This window comes from Aythya fuligula, chromosome 1 (genome assembly GCF_009819795.1).
Source record: "Aythya fuligula isolate bAytFul2 chromosome 1, bAytFul2.pri, whole genome shotgun sequence".
Classification (NCBI taxonomy): Eukaryota; Metazoa; Chordata; class Aves; order Anseriformes; family Anatidae; genus Aythya; species Aythya fuligula.
In genome coordinates this window covers 36,287,390-36,308,273 of record NC_045559.1, presented here as the reverse complement: position 1 = coordinate 36,308,273, position 20,884 = coordinate 36,287,390, and the positions used below count along the sequence as shown (strand labels likewise).

The 20,884-nt window shown below is 44.4% G+C and overlaps 1 protein-coding gene across 1 annotated transcript in view; it reads right to left on the bottom strand.

Moving 5' to 3' along the window:
- The window catches only part of LEMD3 (LEM domain containing 3), a 48,310-nt gene extending 30,271 nt beyond the window's left edge, over positions 1–18,039 (bottom strand). Inside the window, exon 1 of the mRNA XM_032196658.1 lies at positions 16,587–18,039. Within this exon, the coding sequence (XP_032052549.1) occupies positions 16,587–18,036 (1,450 nt within the window). The 5' untranslated portion in view covers positions 18,037–18,039. The remainder of the gene's footprint in view (positions 1–16,586) is intronic.
- Between the last annotated feature and the right edge of the window lie 2,845 nt (positions 18,040–20,884).

Here is a 20,884-nt window from a genome sequence, read left to right as displayed (position 1 = left end):
CTCTGGTTCTGAATTCCCCACCACCATCACGTCTTTTTCTATTATTTAAAATTTCATACAATGGCTTAGGTTGGAAGGGACCTTAAAAACCACCCAGTACCCCCCTGCCATGGGCAGGGACACCTCCCACCAGACCAGGTTGCCCAAAACCCCATCCAGCCTGGCCTTGAGCACCTCCAGGGATGGGGCATCCACAGCTGCTCTGGGCACCCTCACAGTAAAGAATTTCCTCCTAACATCTAATGAAAATCCACCATCTTTGGATTTAAAACCATTCCTCCCTGTCCTATCACTATGTGCCTGAGTAAAAAGTTGCTCTCCATCTTTTTTATAAGCTCCCTTTAAGTACTGAAAGGCTGCAATGAGGTTTCTCTCCCTGGAGCCTTCTCTTCTCCAGGCTGAACATCCATCCCCAGCCCTCTCCTCACAAGAGGTGCTCCAGCCTTCTGTGTATTTTGTCCAGGATTTAAAGTTTTTATCACCTCCTCCAACACGTCTCAGTTATTTCATATTACATCTATCTACATATTATTGGTTCAGGAAGTTTTTTCAGAATTCTTAAAATACACAAGTTTCCAACAGTAACAAGTTCTTATTCTACCAAAGTATTTAATAGCTAATGACTAATGGAAAAGTTTATTCTGTGGCAATACACTTTTGAGGCTTTTCCTCAAAACAGGTTCAAGACCTCGACCATACAGCAACAACTTCACAGTGGCTTATCTATCAAGTGCAAATGTTTACAAGCTTCAAAGAACAAATTGTCACCTATTTATATGACAAAGCTATGGAGATCATTCTCCAAAACAGGAACGTCCAAGACTGTTGTTCTGGGGATCTTCTCCCGGGTTAGCCAACCAAGATCTGCTGCCCTCAGGAAGAAAGGATGCGACAAACAGTTCCTGGACACAGCATCTCAGACACCCAGAGAGAAGCCAAACTGAGAAGCATGTTAATTTTTCTTTGCTACACAGGAATACAAGTTGCAGGATGAAAAAGCTTGAGTATCTTCCTGGAAGGAAAAATGACAAAAACCTGACAAAGGGAACAGTATCTACTCCCCAATAATACTGTAACAGCTGAACATCCTGCAGGGGAGTTGGATACCTTGGAAGAACAGCATTATTCCTAGCAAGGCAACAGCCTGCCTGATAACAGGATCATTGTGCCTGACTCAGGACGAAACAAAAAGTAAAAACATTAAGGGATTATCATCTTCAAATTAAACTTGCTATCTGAACAGGAAGAGAGATGCTATTTAAACTCCATTTTTAAGAAGTGGCCTGATTTAAATGCTAGTTAATCAAGAACAAGACAACAACATCACCGAAAAGCCTGTGAAAGAAATAAAAACAGCACACAAATATTATTCTGGTTAACTAAAAAGACTACCAATGACCCTAAAAATATCTAATTTACAGGTACCGCTCTGGGGACAACCTGTAAATGATGACTTACAGACTGAACTCTCTGGGGGTGGCAAAACTGCTCAGCCTCCAGTAACAAGAAGTCACCACCACAACATGAAGGGTCACAGCACAGCCCCACAGCACTCCAGCCAAAGCTGTCAACACAAATGCTCAGACCGAGCCATCTCACAGAGATACTGGATTTTAGGAAAACAAAGAGTCAGCATCAACATACAAGGTTAGTTTCTGCATACCCATGAAAATTATCTTAAAAGCAACAATAAAACCACTCACCACCCCCATTTTCCTGCCTAATACATCAGTAACAATTGCTGACAGACGTGGTGTTTACAGGGGTTCCTTTAGTTTTTCCAGTAGGACAAACAGCTCAAAGCAGCACTCCTCCTCTTTTCTAAAGCAAGATTTATTTTCCAAACACTAAACTTAGATGCCAAGAAGCAGCCAGTCCTTCCACTACAGGCAGCTCTTGGAGGCTGTGGTTACCATCTTGCAGCCACAGCACTCACCACGCTTCAGTGGGTAACATCAAAACTGACATAGGAAGGAAAGCAACATGGGCACAAACCAAAGATTCACGAGCAGTGTCAGGGTGTTGTGCTCATTGGAGAGCCACCTGCTCCTCAATGGACAGGGAAATCAAAAGAACACTGGCAAATATGAACGTCCAAGCATAAAACCATAGCATCTATGTTGATATGGCAAGAGAGCATTCTCCCAGCCACAAGAAGATCCACACTGCAAGATTCCTGAGGTGGACAGAAGCATGGCTTTCCTTCCCTAGATGGATCGATACCAGTGTTCCCAGCCCCTTGTTAGCCTAGTCCCACACTAACCCCAAACTTTTAGCTTCAGCAACACACAGTGACAGAGGTCCACAAGTTAAATGGGCACACATGGAGAGGAAAAAAATAAAAAATAAAAAAACATTTTCTTTGCTTCTTCTGAACTTACCACTTGCTAACATGAGAAATTCCTCCTCATGTTACGGGAAGCAGTGAGTAATCAGGCTGTGTTCACCTTCTCCATGCTACTCATCCCTTTACTTCATCGCCCAGCCCATCCCTCAGTTCTCACCCTTCCACACTGAAGGGTCCCAGTCCTCCTTGCTAAGGAAGCCATATGGTGCTTTTCATCACGTTACTGTTCCCTGAACCTTTTTTGAGCTCTACTACATTTTTTCTGAGGTTGGGCACCCTTCAAAACACAGGAACACCATGGATTGATTACTAATGTTACACTGATGTTCTCCAATGTGTATTATTTAAATATACTTTGTTCTTAATTCCCTTCCTAAAAGCTAGAAATTCCTATTAAACTTGTTTCTTGCTCACTACTGCTCAAGCTAGCATTTTTAACAGACCCATTGTAGTCCCACCATCTACTTCTAAAAGAACAGATGATTCAATATAAGCCAAAAATTGTCTTTCCAAAGCAGCTTTAGCAAGCTATAGAGCTACAGGGGCAGAAACAAGAATGATCCCGATTAACCTGTAGGCAGTTTTCTCAGTGTGATGGCAGAGAGGTGCCAGACATCACCTCCAAAAGAAGTCAGGGAGCGCACACACTGTGACACGCACTTCCAAGCCAGCAGGCTCTGCAGAAGCAAGCACGTTCCTCCCTGCAAGCAGAAAGCTCCTTTTCTCCCCTCAGTCTACCAAGACACAAGCAGACTAATCTCAAAACACAAGCTGTATTTTTTCCAGATTTTGCCTTGGAGAAGGCTTGTGCTCAGTAAGTGGGTAACTCAAGGCTTTCCATTATCATTTTCCTCAGGATGAAAACAAAAAACGCAATTATCTGGATAATGCATTGTTAACAGAGGAAGTCACACCACTGGAAGCACAGCTACCCACAACAGACCCTTAGTGCTGCCTTTTCCTACATGACCTCAGGAACAAGTCTTCAGTAATTTTATATCCTGAGTACTCTCAACATCAACCAAGAGTCCTACCATTTTATTTGGGTAACTCCGGCCAAGTACTGATTCCACCTGGTGACACGTTGTGTAGGTGTCAGAGGCAGCCCTAAGATGTTGTCTCTTAAAGCTTCTAACCCCTAACATTCAGGGCGCAGGGAGCAAGAGTTAGTACAGCTCCTGAGATAGGCACACAGGATCTCTCTGCACTTTTTCTGTAATACGCTTAGGCTTTTAAGAGGAGTTTCTCCTAAGAGGATGCTTTTCCATGAGTATCTCCCATTGAAAGTAAACAGTCCCTTTGTGATTCCGGAGCTCCAGCTTTCAGACAGCTTAAAGAAAGTAATCCCGCATGTATTTTCCTCTCTGCAATACTCAAAACAAATGGGTAGCTTTGGATGACCTCCATCTCCAGGTTGTTCAACTTCAGATGAAAACCACAAGGAGACAAAATCTCTGTGCTTTTATATGTAGACACAAAGCCATGTGCCAGGCCGAGCAATTCCTTCATTACCGATCATCTTTGTGTGCTTTAGATTAAAAAAAAAAAAAAAAAAAAAAAAAATGTACTCCTAAATTGGCAGAGCCCTCAGGAGGGGCCAACCTGTAAGACGAGTACAGTTTGACCACTCCTTGGCCATGCCATTTGGAGCAGCAGCACAACCTGCCCAAAGGGCTGGGGAACTTATAAGCAGCTGAATCTCTCCTTGACATCAAGTCAGTTTTTCAACTGTCTCAGCCAGGTTAGAAAGCTTTCATTAATATTTTTCCCCCAATATAATTGGAATTAATTCTGTTTGTGAACAGGTGAGATGGGTGAGAAGGGTTGATGATGTAACCAAATTATGATTTTTTTTTTTTGACAAAACCCTTATGTCAAAGAATGAAAGTTTTTCCTTTTTTTTTTTTTAAATAAACTTCCAGACATTTCCTATCAGCCCCAATAATAGTAAAGCTTTCAGTATTTTAGGTAAAAGAGATGGAAATACCAGAATTTTTCTTCCAAGTTCTTCACTGCTTCTTCACAACACCTCTATCTTGTGGCTGTATCACCCTGCCTAGAAGCAGTTGGATCTACTCTTGCCTATTTCAATACTGGTTTGCACAGACCTGAACACTGAGAGATGCTCTTAAGAGAGCCACATTAATTCAGTCCATACTTATGGTGACTAGTGTTTTGGAAGAGCTTCTCATTAGGTTGAGTTTCACTGAAATAAAAATACTAGTTTCAGTCCTCTACTTGCATTAATCACCAAAAACACTAGAAATAGTAAGTTTGTGTTTTAAAGATAAAACTAAATTATTTTGATCTGTGTAATGGCTGTAAAAAATAGAAACAGAAGAGTTGGCTGTCAGTTCTTAAAAAGTTCACTTTAAAAAAAAAAAAAAAGCAAGAAGCCTTATGAATTAAATCCAAAACTGAAACAGTTGCCAAGACATCAGAGCTGACTTCAGAGAAAAGTTTTGTCTACCTTATTGCCACTTTCACTCCAGGAACAGCGCTAGCAGCTAGAACCTACTGTGCTGAAGTACCTATTTCAAGCAGAGCTGACATCTCACACCGACTCCTGCAAATATTAAGAAAGAGTCTGTCTTTCCTTCTTTCTGGTCTCCTGTTTCTTAAATATCACCATCAACCAAAGCAAGACTCAGGAAAAAACCCTGCAGAGCTGTAGTATAGACACTGCTCGTTTCAAAAAGGAGGAAAAATGTGTAAGCTGAGTGTACGAAGAAAGCATGGGAGTTGACTTTTTCTACTAGAAGACCCTGTAAAAATAACTGTAGACAAATGGTGAAGGTACAGGTAAACGAGCTTAAACAAGAATCAGTGCAGCCACGCCATGAAACAGACCAAACTTGAGAACATCACTATGAGCAAGAAAATAATACTGCACTTTACATCTCCAGTTGTATAGAAAGGTGAGAAACCCAGGCAGAAGAGTCTGGTTGTGCTTCACACCTCACACACAGCTGCAGGGGGATATGCATTAGAAGAACCAAGGGCCAGGCCCCAAACACTCACCCTACTGTTTCCAGTTCCCACACACCCCCAGGTGGTGGTCTTCACACCCAACACCATCTCCTCTGTGCCTACATTAATTCCAGGGGAGCACATGCAGTAAAACAGCACATTTGAGCAAGAGCACATTAAGCTGTTAGGTTATTTACAAAATTATTTTCCACCATCCCTGTTTGTGGAAGGTTAAAGCAACTGTCACGAAAGCATTCTCTTCCCCAGTTTTATTTCTACCAGTGTAAGAAATTGTTTTATGGCACCCAAACTTGCACTTACATTCTTTTACACCATGCTACAAAGCAGACTGTATTTCAATGAGGAAACAGCTGTCTGTGTTCTGTTAGAAAAAAGGCTCAGAAGTGCATTTGCCATGCATTATAAAAAAAATCGTTAATATTACATTCCTTGCACACACATACACAAATGGTCTCCATTATAGGCTGCTGCTTTATGTAGGAGGAAAAGCAGAAAAAACACCGAGGCTGCTTTTATTAGCAGTTGCCAAATACTGTAAGGAAAAACATCGCACTTCAGACACCCACCAGAACTTTACAATGGTAAGAATACCTTTGTTTGCAAGAGAATCACAACAGGCTTCTCTATTAGCTCTTCTCTCCTCTCTCCCTAATATTTTAGCTCTGTATACATCATAAGGCAAAGAAAAAGACTTAAAAGACTTTGATAAATGAACACTGAAACGTAAAAAACAAGATATTCAGAAGGGAAACACCACCTTGAAAACACTGCAGCCCAAGCAGCTAAAACATTCGAGTAGGAAGCTGTCTGCTTTCCTCAAACTCCAAAGTTCAAGATGGAGAGCAAACTCGTAATGCAAGTGTTATTAAAACACAGAAGGTCTACGAACTATCAGGAAGCTGCAATTAAATATACTGCCATTCCCCCGAGGGGCTTGGTCTGTATAGAAACACTCCTTGCAATCGTGCACAAGCAGGAAAGATTCCTGTCTTAAAGGGATTCCAATGTAAAAATACAGTCACTCTCCTTCCAGACAGACTTCAGGTGCAAAATATTAGTACTACACTATAGTACTATGGCCAGCTTGCAGCAAAGGCAACATTCAAATGGAGAGCACTGAGGCAAGAACTCTTAAAAGGCCCTCAGTTACCAGAGCAAAGCCATTAACCGATTCAAGATACAGCTCACATAAGGATTTTTTTGTATTCAAAACCTGCTTTCTACTGTACCTGTCCTTTTAACTGTTCAGACATTGGTCTGACCATCACTGCTTGCTGCACCAACAGTAGCAGAACTGCTACACAATGGTCTGTCCGTACAAAGCCTGGAAGTGTCCATAAACCTCTGAAAATAGGTGCCCTAGAGGATCCTAGGGAGGAAGACAGCTTGCTTGCTTTTGTGCAAGACACAGGTTTAGCTGCTAGCAGGTGCCGTGCCATGACGAAGGTGAGCTTTCAGAGCAAGCAACAGCCTGGTCTCCTAGAAGTAACCAGACTGGCTAAAAAGGCTACAGTGTTCCAAAGCTAGGTGTTTAAACTATACAACAAAGCTCACAAAAGCAAAAATTAACTCTCCTTCCTCAAAACAAGCCATTTCTCTCATGCTTTAAGGCAGCATAGCAGGCCATACAGCTGCTAGTATAATGCCACAGTTTGTGTAAGAAGCTCAGCGCATTGCCCTCTCTTGAATGGCCAAGAACACAACACATTTATTCATTCCCTTACAAAAGGGACAGACAGACCCTATTTGGCCTTTACACCTCAAATCACCAGGACACCTTGTTTCCAGAGCTGCTATTTTTATGCAATTATTTTTTTCCAGTTTGGTCTTCCCACAAAGCAATGACTTTAGCACCACGCAACATAAAGAGCGCAATAAAACAAGCCTGGATTTAACATCCCATTGTCCTTCCTTACTTCATATGCCACGTACTAAATCTGCGCATTTTTGTTGTTACTTCATAAACAGCACTTTTATCTGAAGGTCAAGAGAAAAACAGCTTTTCAAGTTATACATAAAAAAAACACATTGGGAGCTGCTTTGTGGGCAATTCCCTAGCACGCAACCACATTTGCTCTCAAGGTGAAGCTAAAAAAATGCCCACGGTGTTGATCAGACAGAGGTCACAATACAGCCAGGATCATCGAGTCAGGCTGTGCATATACTGAGCCCATCCTGAAGGGCTGAGCTCTCAGCAGTACTCAGCAGGCTGGTATTTCTGGTTTTCTGAGGAAAAAAAAAACTAGGAGCAAAAAGGGCACTGTACAGACAATACAGCACTAGGGCTCTTTCCCATGTTCTTAATGCTCCATTTCCTTTTTTTTTTCCTAGGGTTTTTATCAGGATTAACAAGTGGTTGATGTATTATACAAAATATGAAGCAGGCAAACACGAAATACCCTTTAGATACAACTCAGCTTCCCATTTCCCACAAGAGTTCAGGCACAGCTTTACCCAGAGCTGCTCCCAGATAAGCAGCAGCCCACAGCCTTTTAGAAATCAACAGAAAACCCCTAAATAAGATGCACCATTAGTTTCTTGTCCAGAAGGACGTCTGCATCTCTAACCTTTTTTTCTTAGCTAGGCAAACTTTCCCCAGAGTGGCATTGTCTTAAAAGCAAGCTTCCCCCTTCCAGCTTTGTCATTGAGACGCGCCGTGCCTCTCACCTCCAGAAGCTGCCTTTGATCACCCAGCAGGTCCAAGCTGATACAGAAACAGACCCGATAAACCTGACCTCACGCTCTCCTCCTCAATAGCACGCCGAGGAATTTCATTAATCATTCCCCCTTCTTTACGAAGTAACAGCAAACTCCTTCCAAGGCATCTGCAGGGGAAGCAGCACAAGCAGGACTGACAGGGCCCGGAGGAGGCCTCTCAAGGCTTTGTCACCCATGCACCGCCCTGTTTGTCACTCAAAAATTAACAATTCCCCTCCGTGGGCGTCTGGAGCGTGCTGTCTGAAGAAGAACAAACTTTTAGATGTAGGTCAAACCCCAGAGATGATCCCAAAGTTTCACAAAGTGTTCCACCACTTCCCAGCAGACGCGCGAGGGATTCACAACCGGCAGCGACAGCCCACCTCGCATCGCCACCAACATCCACACAGCCACCTTCTGGGATCTGCAACCAACCCCTTGCTGGCAGTAAGTGTTCCGTGATACAATTTCTGCCAGAGGGTTTTGGGGTTAGGCCTAGCTAGGTTTCTGTCCTCTACAACCAGCAGCAGAAACAGAGGCCTAGACACTCAGATAAAGCTTCGTTTGCTGGGGATGTGATGTGCTTTTGGGAATCCTGGCCATGAGAGGTTCCTGTTGTACGGCCTGATGACACTGAGCAGACAGCAGGGTAAGTAATGCTGAACGAGTGTGCTGAGGCATGTTTTGTGGTGTAACAACAGAGGGAGATGATGGCTATTGAGGAGGCGGATGGTTAAGGTGAGTGGTTTTCCTCAGCTGCCTATTCCAATATCCAAAGGCCAATATATGCATTAACAAGTCAATGTAAAGTCTGAGGCTTCTCAGATAAACGATTCAGAGATTTGACTGACCTTCTGTGGAAAAAAGGAAAATTAAGACCCAGGTGTGGCGTTAGAAACCAGCCTGTTTTATGCAATCCATCCCTACAGTCCTCTTGTGATAAGTCTTATTACTCACCTGCCTAAAGAGGACAGACTGATGCTGCATTCACCCAAGGTGCTACAAAGTTCAAGTATAAAAGTTTTTTGTACCTTTCAATAAGGAAAACATTATGGAGATGTGCCCTGCATATAAACCCTGTATTAAGTGAATAAAGGCAGCATGAAGGAAGCCTCAGAATGCACATCAAGCAACTGCTTTGTAAGAAGCCGTCTTCCAACCTTTACTTAAATAAACACCCTTCTCTATTTCTAAAACGGAAGAATTGCTAAGGCAGTTCTTCTCTACAACCATTCATTTATAAAGTTATGCTTCTTATCTAGCACATCACTGAAATACAACTGATCTACTCAGTAGGTTTTAATGCCACTTAATTCAACATTAAACCTCTTTACCCCATCTCTTCCTCTTCCCACATCAGATGACCCTTCTACATCAATTCAGAGTGCTACTCAGAGTTCACTTAAAGGAATTTAAGACTCCAAAAAGACACTTTATTTCAAGATACTTGCAATACGAGAAGCTCCCAAGTAAGCAGAAAATTTGATTCTTTCCTCTGCAAAGTATTCGTTTCTTGAAAACGCCACACAGTACAGTACTTCTCCTCCAACTACACCCAGTCACGTTCAGTTTGCCCCTTACACATCTAGCATGCACACACACTCTTGCTCCTCTCACCCTCCACAGTAGACTAAACACAGCAGAACTGAGAAATGGCACTAAAAAGCACTGCAGCAAGTACAGCACAGTAGTAGGGAAAAGGGGACAATGACGAGGATCTTGGAGAAAAGAAGCCATCGTATCAAAGTGCAGGAGGTCAGAGCCATAGTCTCCTCACCCCTATTTTTCCTTATTACAGCTGGTATCTCTTGATGAGGACAGATTTCTTACTCATGACATGGTATGCTCAAGTTATCCAAAAATACTTGATTCAGCCTTCCACCTCCATTACCAACATGTCTTTAACTCCTCCAGCTGGGCTGAGAAACTGACTGAATGGACAAGCTTCTAAAAAATCCCCAAAGTTTCTAGGAAAGAATACTAGCAGCACCTCAGACTAGTGAAGCGTAAGCCCAAAGCCTGTATTGACCTGGACAGAAACTAGAAGTACTGAGACAACGTCAAGGCAGCACTGTATCAGCAGCACAGAGGCTATACCTGCATGGAGTCAAAGCATCTGGATTGTTTTGCAATTCTTCATTTTCCAGAAAGAGATTGCGCTCTGACATTGACTGCACACCTTTCATGTCATCAGTTTCTCCCAAAAACTTCATCTTTTTGTTTACAACAGGGCTCAGGATCAGACATTATAAACTAGAACAAGCCCTTTACACAGAAGGGACCCATCTGAAGTCACCTTCAAGTTGTGCAGTCCTTCTCCCATCTACTCTTGCATCCAGCAGCACGCTTCCTTCCATCCTTCGACCCTTTTCTTTTCCAAGTTTTTCTTAATCCAAATTCTTCAGTGGACAGCAGACATCACGGTTACTTTGATCAGAGGCAGAGTTACATCCTGTCCTCATTTATTATAATCACAGTAAAGGTTTTGTCACCTGCTTCCACAACACTAGACCTACCAGCAGCAACAACAGAAGCCAAGAAGAGAAGAGTCAGGGCAAAGATACTGCTACAGAAGTTCTTAGAGAACATGAATCCCTTGAAAATCACTTTTTCTTCTTGATGTACCTTGATTTCAGAATCAACTTACCCCTCTCAATCTAACACAAATCACAAAAACACAAGTAATTTTACCAGAGAATGCAAACACTTGCAGGAGTTTTAAATCTGTAAGGAATAAATGCCTCATGATTTCAGTGGACTTTGTGCTTCTCCACAGCACTGGACCAGCATTTTCATTAGCAAGAATCGAGGTACTTGTTTAATTTACTTGCCTAAGCTCTTTTGTGAAGTGATCAAACAACTTTTCCAAACAGCAGCTCTAGCCTGCCGTTCACATGTCCACACCATTTCTGAAGCACAAGGCTCGAAGCGTGACAGGGATCAGTCTGGTACAACTCCAGCACTCCTGCCAGCTTCGCTGGGTAAGCATTAAGCCAAAGTTTTGCAACCTAGTACTCCCACATGAAATACACGTCAACATGTGTTAAATGCACACGAGAAATACAATTGGACCCCAGGAATAGAATGACTGCAGGCATGATTCTCCCCTCCTACCAGGATACTTCAGGAAACAGTGCGAAGGGGGGTCCCTACAACGCTACGCTAAATTTAAGTCCTTGATTATCACGGGCTCCTCCTTAAAAGGCCTCCACCACAACCATTATTGCGCTATCTGTCCTCAGCAGAAAGAAATTTGCACCACACTTGAAGAATGCTATCAGAGTTGGCAGAGGCTCTTAACAGAAGAAACACAAGTTTGCTTTTTGCTTTCCCACTCCTGTCTGGTCTGCAATTCTCCATAAACCATGGAAAAGTTACAGACCTGTCGGATCCTAGATCACCCTTAATTCTCTCATCAGAAACTGATTTTTCTGTTGTGAAAACTACCACGCGCTGGGGGATGGAATGCAAACTTTCAATTCATTTTGATAGCTTTTGAAATCAGATCCTGCCAGACCTCTTCTGCATGCCTGCTCCCTGAGCAAGCAGTCTTACTTGTAATTTCTCATGACGTTACTCCGCAAAAAGCATGGCCTACAATAGTAATGTTGAAGAAGTATTTTAAGAAAATCTAAAGTCTTGGCATAAGGGAAGTTCTGTGCATGTCTACAAACAGCAGCACTTTTAAGGTATGTCACCAAGTTAGTTCTAAATACTCTGACAGAAGCAAACAGCTATCTCCTTAAAATACACTAACTATAAAGTTGCAACATTTTTGTTTCAAATACACTTTTCATAACAATTTGTTGCTGTTGTTGTTGTTGTTTTTTTACTAAAAATCCACTGCAAAGGTGAATAGGCTGTTTTCTTTCCTTTAGAACTAAAAAGTTCTGAATTTCTCAGCTAAGACGAACTATTTTGCACTACGTAACATTTGTTTGGACTTTTCTGGTATACTCTGCTACGAGTCTTGACAAATTTGTTCCTCATTTTTAAGAGCTGTTTCTGACACACCACAAAGAATGCCAGAGTTTAAAATTGTCAGGAATCCTACAGAAAGTTAACTATTCTGTTTGGCTTTTCCTCATCAAGGCAGTCCAGAGTTTTTCCTATCTACTGATCTTGATCCAAAAGTCACCAAATGCAGAAGAAAGCGAGGTCAGAAATTAGTCTTGAGGATACTCATCCAGATTTCCTTCTGCATCACCTAAAGCAGATGTTTTTATTTGCTAACTAAAGTTTATAGCAATATACAAAAGGTGAAACAGAGCCATGTGCTCACATGTCAATAGAATAAGCTGTTATATTGCCAAAGGTAAGTCAGAGTACCAAGGCAGAGTTGCCAAGCACAGGCAACATAAATATCCACACAACACAGGAATTCTCCAAACACCACCACGACAACTCTTCTGAGAGGGTGATCTTAGAAGGCAAGCAGAGTTTTAACAGGTATTTGTGAAATACCACACAACTTTAATAGCAATCTGCAGGCCTGGGAGCAGAATAATCCGCTTCTTGTCTTTCATACAGCAAGTCTAGCTTGTTATCAATGAAATTCCCTGCAAGTTTTAACACCTGAGAGATTTAGAAATCTAAAGAAAGGAATGTCAGTGGAAGAGAATTACTCTTAAAGTTGTGCTTTGTGTAAGCTTCCACTTAAAACATAGGTAACTATTAAAAGTTTCTCTGAATTAGCATGTCAAAAGTTATAGCAAATATAGTAAGGATTACCCTAACAGTTGTTTCTGTAACAAGTAATGCGGAAAGATCAAAAACACTAGGAAGAGATGCCTCTCCTCTAAGGACTTAAGAGGACACACAAGAACTTCCTGAAATTTCCAAAGATTTTTTTTTTCACTGCATCAACCACTCCCCAGACAAATTATTGTAGCAGAAACAGCGAGAGCAACTTAACTGCCACCTATTTCAGATCACAACCTTAAGCAGCACCTGTACTGGGTGATCTCGTCTTTCAGACAGTATGCCAGACCTCAGAGTAACACCTACTGATCTTAGCAGCAACTTTCCATGAGAAATAACTTCAGACCCAACTCCCAGAAGTGCCCATAGACACTTGAGGTTCTGAGTAACATCACAAAACAAAAACAAAGCAGGAAGAGATATCCAACTCCAGGATAAAGAGAACCCTAGGATGCAGACAGAAGTCAAATTTGCCCTTCTCCTGACAAAATACTATGCTGACTCGACAAGAAGTTGACACAATCCCATTGCATTGTGAAGGCAGGTGAAGGACAACACACAGTGAGAGCCACATGAATGAACTTACCAGTACAAAGCCTGAACGGACCTTTCTTTTCATATATAATGCTGTCAGGGACAGCAAGCACGTGTGCTTACACAGCAGCTGGTCTCTTATATGATCTGAGTCATTTATTTCAAGAGCTTAAAACGCTTTGGGAAAAGCCCCACAGATATTCATCTGCATTTTAGATAACCAAATGTCTAGAAAAATCATACCTCAAGTGACCGTATATGGGTTAGATTTAGAAGAATGAGCCTAATTCAAGTTTGTCTTTGAACACTGTCTATCCCCTATGCAGAAAAAGTACTTTATAACTATTTTATAGTTCTGAGTAAGAAAACACTTGAACATTGTCATTTACGTCATGCATAATCCCCTTCTAAAGTTTTCTGCTTATCGCTTCTCATCTATACTACTTTACCTAGCCTAAATCCAACTCCAATGCCTTGTTCTAAGCCTCCCCCATCACAAGCATCTCCTCTGCTCTCACACTACAGCCTGACGAATCTAAGTGCCAATATTAGCTGCAGTTGGTGATGAATGTTTTTCTGTATGCCACACTAAGGATAGTACCTTATTTTGATTGAATTTCATTTTAGATGAGCAACAATTAAAACATCCAACACTAAGCTCACTGCATACCACTTCCTGCAAGAGAAAAAAAAAAGCAATTGTTTGTATCTTTGAGCTGCTTTTTTACTTTCTCACTGTAACCATGAGTAACTGGTGATTCTGGAGGTACGTATAGTCCAACGCAACTGAATCCCAGACCCGTTTACAATAGCAGTCTGAAGTTGAAAATAACTGAGTTTTTCATAGTCAAACCACTCACAGCCAGTGGAATCTTACTTACAGCCACCTAACAGACAGTAATGAAAACTGTATCCAACTACCTAACTGAAAGTTTGTTCCTTGAGCTATACTATTATTAAAGCATACCAATCAGTTCTGCTTCTAAGAAAACATACCATACACCCACCTAAGGGCAAGAAACAAAGGATTCATTCTGATGATATTTAACAAAGCTTTGGGAAGCATCTAACAGAAGACAGGCTTCCTTCCCTTTCCAGTAGGTACCAGTTCATTTTAGCCAATCTTGTCTGTTTCTTGTCAGTTCTAGGGGCCCACCATGTTTTTGTCACATACACCCAATTCCAGAACTCCAATTCAATTCAATGAGTGTGTGCTAAGAGTATGAGCAAGGTAATTCCCTGCTCATTACCACATTTTTCTGAAGTGTCCCATTCTTCTTCCTGTCAAAGGAGCTAGCTACAAGAACCGCTGTTTGCTTCTTCCAACGCATCCTACTGCCCCTGTTCATGTCACTAGCCCAGAGCTGCAAGGAAAGAGGATAGATGTTCTGGCAGTGGCGCTCATGTTTCAAATCCTCAGGAAATCCACCTTCAGGAGTTCTGCTGAAAAGCGAACGAATAAAAAGAAGCAGGCCAAGGACTGCCTTAATTGAACTAAGGAGCAACACTGGACCACCAAGCCTTTGGCTGGGCAGCCAGAACAAAGCAAGGAGAACAACTTTCCCTGCCTAGCAGTTCCAGCCCTGTTAACTTTGTAAGAACAATATGCTCAAGACAGCGATCCCGTATGTTCGGTAGGGAAGTTCACACATTCAAAACAGAAGCTTTTTTTTTCCCCAGACTACATTTTCACAGCAGACTTCTTTTCACAGCATTATTGCTATCTGCATAGCTGAGACATTCAGCTTTACCAATCAGCATGACAGACGAGTTTTAACCACTGAATGTGAGTTAGGAAGTTTACCCTAGTATGCTGGAATCTCCTATTAAAATCATCAGATTTTAAGACTAGAAAAAAATCTGATACGTATTTGTGGAATTACACAACTTATCAGTACATAAAAACATTTATGTACGTCTCTAGCAATTATGGTCAGAAGTTAGTAACAGAATATCAGGATGAATGGTCCCAGTCACTGTATCTAATCTGAGCCCACGTTACGTTCAGCACCTTCCCCAAGCCAGGACTGACCAGCAGGTACTAAGAGCCACGTGAACAAGCAAAGAAACTATGACAAATGCTCTCGTCTTTACTGCTATCATCTCCTAAACACCAAACCGGGGGGGGAGGGGGAATATGGAGAGGCAAAGAGTGCAAAACAGAATTAAAACCTATTCTGCTATTATAATGCAACGAATAAGGCTTGAAAATGGGGGAAAAAAAAAAAAAAAAAAAAAAAAAAAAAAAAACCCGCACTGCTAATTCTACCCTATAACATCTAGCAGATCCCAAACTACCAGTAGGATCACTCCATACAAGGCACAATATTCGTGTCCACATGTGGGTATATACAGACCCTACACTGTCCATACAAAGAAATATTTATATGCACCCCACATACCTTACTCAATCATTTCAGGAACAATACAAGTTCCCCAGGAACCTTCTAATGCTCTCACATCCCAAAACCAGTTTTTCACATGTTTTTTCATTGCTCCTGATGAGACAGCAACAGCCTGATTTTCTTTCTGGTGTTAAGAGTCTCCACTGACCATTTCAGAGCAGCCACAAATTGAATTAGCATGAATCACCACCCTTAGGTGGTACAATTCCATTTTCGTATGCCTTGTAAATAGAAAAAAGGTAGTTTCTAAATCCATTCCAGTCAGTTGCTTCCTTGAAAAGCCCCCAGAGAGTTTGGGATTAAAAAATGCTCTGAAATTCAAACTAAAGCACAACATTATTTTGTGTATGGTCATATTCTAAATATAGAAAAAAAGCACATTAGAAAACAACACGTAGTATGTCTAGCATTCACCACACAGAGTTTCTTGGAGTGTTTAACGAAAATCTGAGCTTAGCATCCTTCTCAAACCCCAGTACACAACCTGCCTCACTGCCAAACTATACCTAAATCTTAGCCTTGCTGAAATCCCAGGTATCCCAATGTGCATGCTTACTTCTTTCAGATTATGGAACTGATAAGTAAGGCTTTATGCTATTAACCATGTATCTTACACACTGAAGAAAACGTGAAATCACTTTGTGAAGAAAACATGCTAGAAAACAGGGTATCAATAGATCACAGCAGGGAATAGCCAGGGTTTGAATTTATCCCCAGACGTCTAGCAATCTTTACTATATTGCTTTAGGAAAGCCAGTCAACTTCTCTGTGCTCCATCCTACAGGGGAAGTTTACGGTGAAGTGGAACCCAGAACTGCTCAGCAGGGTATGCCTGGAAATGCAGAGTTGAATTAACAGCAGTACATCTAGTTGCAGACAGAAACTGCCCTTACCCTTGACCTAATACTTACTGTTGACTCCCACATCCTCAGCTACGCCAGAACCTCTCATTCTCAGGTATGTGAATCCCAGTATCAGAAAGAACAAGCATGCAGCAGTTAAGAGGAACATGGACAGGTAATGTGCACTGAAGCCTCCAGTGGTGGATACCTCCTCTCTTTTGAACTGTTGGAGAAGCTCCTCCTCGGGCTCTGAGAGATTCTTCTTGTAGGTGTTTTTCAGGTAGGTATGATTCGAACCCGTATGATTGGAGTGGTTGAGTCTAAGGGAGGAGATGATGCCACCCGGGGGGAGACTGTTGGTTGCTGAATAGATCCTGGACTCCACGTTATAGCTACCAGCCGTGCTGCCGAGGACGTGATTGTTGCTCGTTTTCCTAACGGTGCCCGGAGGGTCGGCGATTTTACCGCTGCTGTCCACGTCTGCGATCGGCGGCGGCAGCAACAACGCCGTAGGGGATTTCTTCGAGAGGCCGAGGCGGTACCGAGGGCCGGGAGGGCTCGAGTCCAGATTCTCGCATCCTCCTCCTCCCCCCACGGCCGCCGCCTCCTCATGGTTCCTGCCCCTGTCTAGACTCCCGGCAGCCGCCTCCGCCGCCGCCCTGTCATTCGTTGCGGCTACCCCGGCCCCGCAGCCTCCGCCAGCCCTCTCTTGGCCCGTCTCCATCACGCCAGCGCCGGCCGCGGCGCATTTGCTCGCTATGAATGGAGCCGGAGACCTGCCGAGGCTCCGTCTGGGCCGCCGAGCCGCGGCCGGCTCCTCCTTGGGTACCTGCTGCCTGGCCCGAGCCCCCTCCTCCTCCTCCTCCTCCTCCTCCTCCTCCGAGTCGGAGTACTTGTCCCTGCCGCCGTAGGCCAGCAGCCGGCTGCCGTTCACCGCCCGGTTCTTCCAGCGCTGCTGCTGCTGCTGCTCGCCCTCCTCCTCCTCCTCTTCCTCCTCCTCCTCCTGCTGCTGCTGCTGCCGGCCGCCTGCCGCGGGCTCCCCGCCTCCCTGAGGCGCCGCCGCCGCCGCTCTGCGGGCCGCCGCCGCCCCCCACCAGGCGCTGCCCTTCCTCCGCGCCGCCTCCTCGGCCGCCGGGGGGGCGCCGGGCCTGGGGCCGCGGCCGAGGGGCGCAGCCCGCTCCCTCCTGCCGCCCGCCGGGCCCCGCGGGCCGGCCTCGGCGTCCGACTCGTCCGAGCTGAAGCCCAGCAGCACCTTCCCGGACCCGGCCCCGGCCCCGGCCGCGGTCCCCCTGAGGTAGGGGCGCTCGCCCAGCCGCGCCGCCGCTCCGCCCGCCGCCGCCGCCTTGCTGCTGCTGCTGCTGCCGTTGCGCGGCTTGCCCGCCCGCTCCTCCTCGCGCAGCTTCTTCAGCTTCTTGAGGTAGACGGGCCGCGTGCTCTCCGTCACCAGCCCCGGCGACAGCCCGAAGCGCCGCAGCTCGGCGAAGAGCTCCTCGTCCGTCAGCTGCGCGGCCGCCGCCATTTTGCGCTCCCCCGGCCCCCGCCGCCGCCGCCGCCGTTTCCTACCCACGCGCCGCGCTCCCCGCCGGAACTGACGCGTGCGCACTCGGCCGCGGCCTGGGCCCGCCCGGCGGCACCAGGCGCCGCCCGGCCCCGCCGGGGCAGGGAGGGAGGAGGGGGCGCGGCGGGGCGGTCCCCGCGCGGGGTGGCGGCGGGACGCACACAGACAGCGGGTCCCCAGGGAGTCTGGGAGGGCACCGCAGGGAGCCCACGGGGTGCTCTCAGCCCCGACAGCTCACCCGTGTGCTGGTTGCAGCCTCGCCGCGCTGAACGAGCCCCGAAAGCCCCCTGTGCACCTCTCCCCAGGAGGCTGCCTTGTCCCCGCCATCCCGCTCCTCACCCACCGCTCGGTGAACTTTCCTCCTGCGGGAGGGCAAGACAGCAAACAAGGAAGGACCTGTCCCCTCCTGTGAGGAAACAGATGATGTGCAGAGAAATAAATGCTCTGGGAAGCTGCTTCTTGACAATTGTCAAGCATCACCCTCATTAGGTTTACAGTTTAGGTTTACAATTCAGGTCTTACAACTATCCGGATGCTTGTGGCTCTTTGGGAAAATATACTCCTTCAAATACAGCAAAAATTAACAATATGAATGCCTCTTTGTCAAGATGATTGTACCCATATGAGGATACGTCATCCCGGCATTTCTCAGAGCATGAGGTGTGTGATGATTACCCTAGGTTGTCCCTTTGGCTGCAGGCCTCGTGTGGAGACCTCAAAATCTCCTTCTGACCTGCATGCCTCTGTCTCTCCATCCCCAAACAGGAAAAGTTTGGACTTCCCTACTGATAATCACATCATAAATGCAGCAACCTGAGTTTACATTTCAGCCTGACCACAACTGGCCTTTTAACAATATGGGCAGAAGTGGTCCAGAAACAGTATCCACCTGTAAGCACAGTTACACTTTTCTCCCTCACAGTCTGACACAGTGAAGGTAATGTGCATGTGCCCTGCTAACATCAAAGCTGAAGTTGCTAACCTCAGTTATGGAGGAACGTTTACAGAGCTGGAGTTGAGGTAGCTGCGTGCTAAACACCAGGCCAGTCTACAGAACTACAAGAGTAGCTTGAAACTATCTTTCATAATGGTGATGATGAATGGTGATGATTAACCACTGCACCCCACCTGCCATCCGACCTGCCACACCTGGAAACAGAGAACCGATCATCATATTGCTCACCGAAACCTCCTTCAACATTCTGAAGCTGAAGAATATAGCAGGGTCTCTGTTACAGGGGTGCTCTTCATGGTACCACTGTGCACAACTTCCTGCTTGTAACACCTGCAGAGGAATAATTTCAAATGTTACAGTGCTGTGCCATTACAGCAACACACAGAGCTCCACATGTAAGGAGGATGACATTTGAAAGAGTTCCATCACACATTAAACCACTAACATAAATGCACCCGCCCTGCCCCACCTTCCCATTGGTAAATAGCTAATTGATATTCCAAACGCCTCTGACATTCCACTCCTCTTTAGGGAGGAGCAACCTAAAGCTTCCAGCAGCCACCTGAAATACACATTTGAATACGCACCCCAGGATCACTGCTTACTTCTAACTACATCTGACACTGGCTAAACCACCAGCAGTCAGTCCCAGGTCTGATACCATTAAGACAAGTGTGTATCTGGCTAGTGCCCACTCTGGCACCCTTCTTTCATTAGAAGAGCGTATGCTGCCCTAAAAGAGGTGAAGATCCCTTGATCTTACCAATACAACTCGTACATTCCATCTTTTTATTACAGCAAGGGCATTAATTAATTTATAAACCTGTTTACTTAGCAATAGGAGCGCAGTAAATACTACAAATTGCTAACAAATTAGTCACCTCCTGCAAAACTATAGCGTGTAGATAAACAAATCAGCTGACTGAAAAGTGTGTATATTCCAAGTCATGTTTTAAAATGTCTGCCAAAATATTTTGAAATGTTTCAAAAAATACGTGTTCTGGTTGATATTGAAGTAAGGATGCTACCAATCCAAAATCTCTGCATTTATTTAATAGCATAGATTAGTATCGGTATCTCCAGGTAGTAGATTTTTCAGTAGATACTCTTTTAAAGGTAACTTGACTGCAGGGACTGTAGAGACTGTTCTTCATCAGGAAAAACTGGCTGTTGGTTTCCAAACAAGATATTTTGTATTTTCCATGTCATCCTTAAGGACTGGGGCTCTAAGGAAACTTCCAGTTCTTCCATCAGGTGAAATCACATTCTTCTGCAAGTCAACAACAATGCTTCTATCAACCTCATTGGGCCTGGGGTTTGAAGTAGTGTCTCAGTACCTCTTATATCTTTCTTTCCTGATTTCACATTTGTGTGATGTTTGTGATTTTTCGTAAGTATTGAGAATCTCTCACTGACAGTTTGCCTTTCTACAATTAGCATGTCTCATTGCAACTTGGTGTTTTGCTGATATATCTTTTGCAGATACGCTTTTCTTTCCTGAGGGCATCCTATTCATGTTCAAAAGCCTTATGCCATCTCTTGCCTTTGGATTGCTGCTTGTTTGTTGCTAAGATGTGGGCACCCACAAGATGTCTAATGCTCATACTTCCCACTTGTTCCGGGCTGTGTGCGTATCACAACAGTGTGAGCACAGCATGCTAGGTAACCTTCATCCCCACAAAGCAGCCACGTCTCCATTTTGCAGGTCTTGCCCCAGTGTCCCACAGTAGTTCCACTCCCACAAACTGTGTGATAACCTGCTGTGACTGTGCGCGTCCTGTCTCTAAAAGTAAACAACCTTAGTTCATAAGTCTGAGACTTCGTAAGACAACAGAATCCCCTCCCACAGGTAAT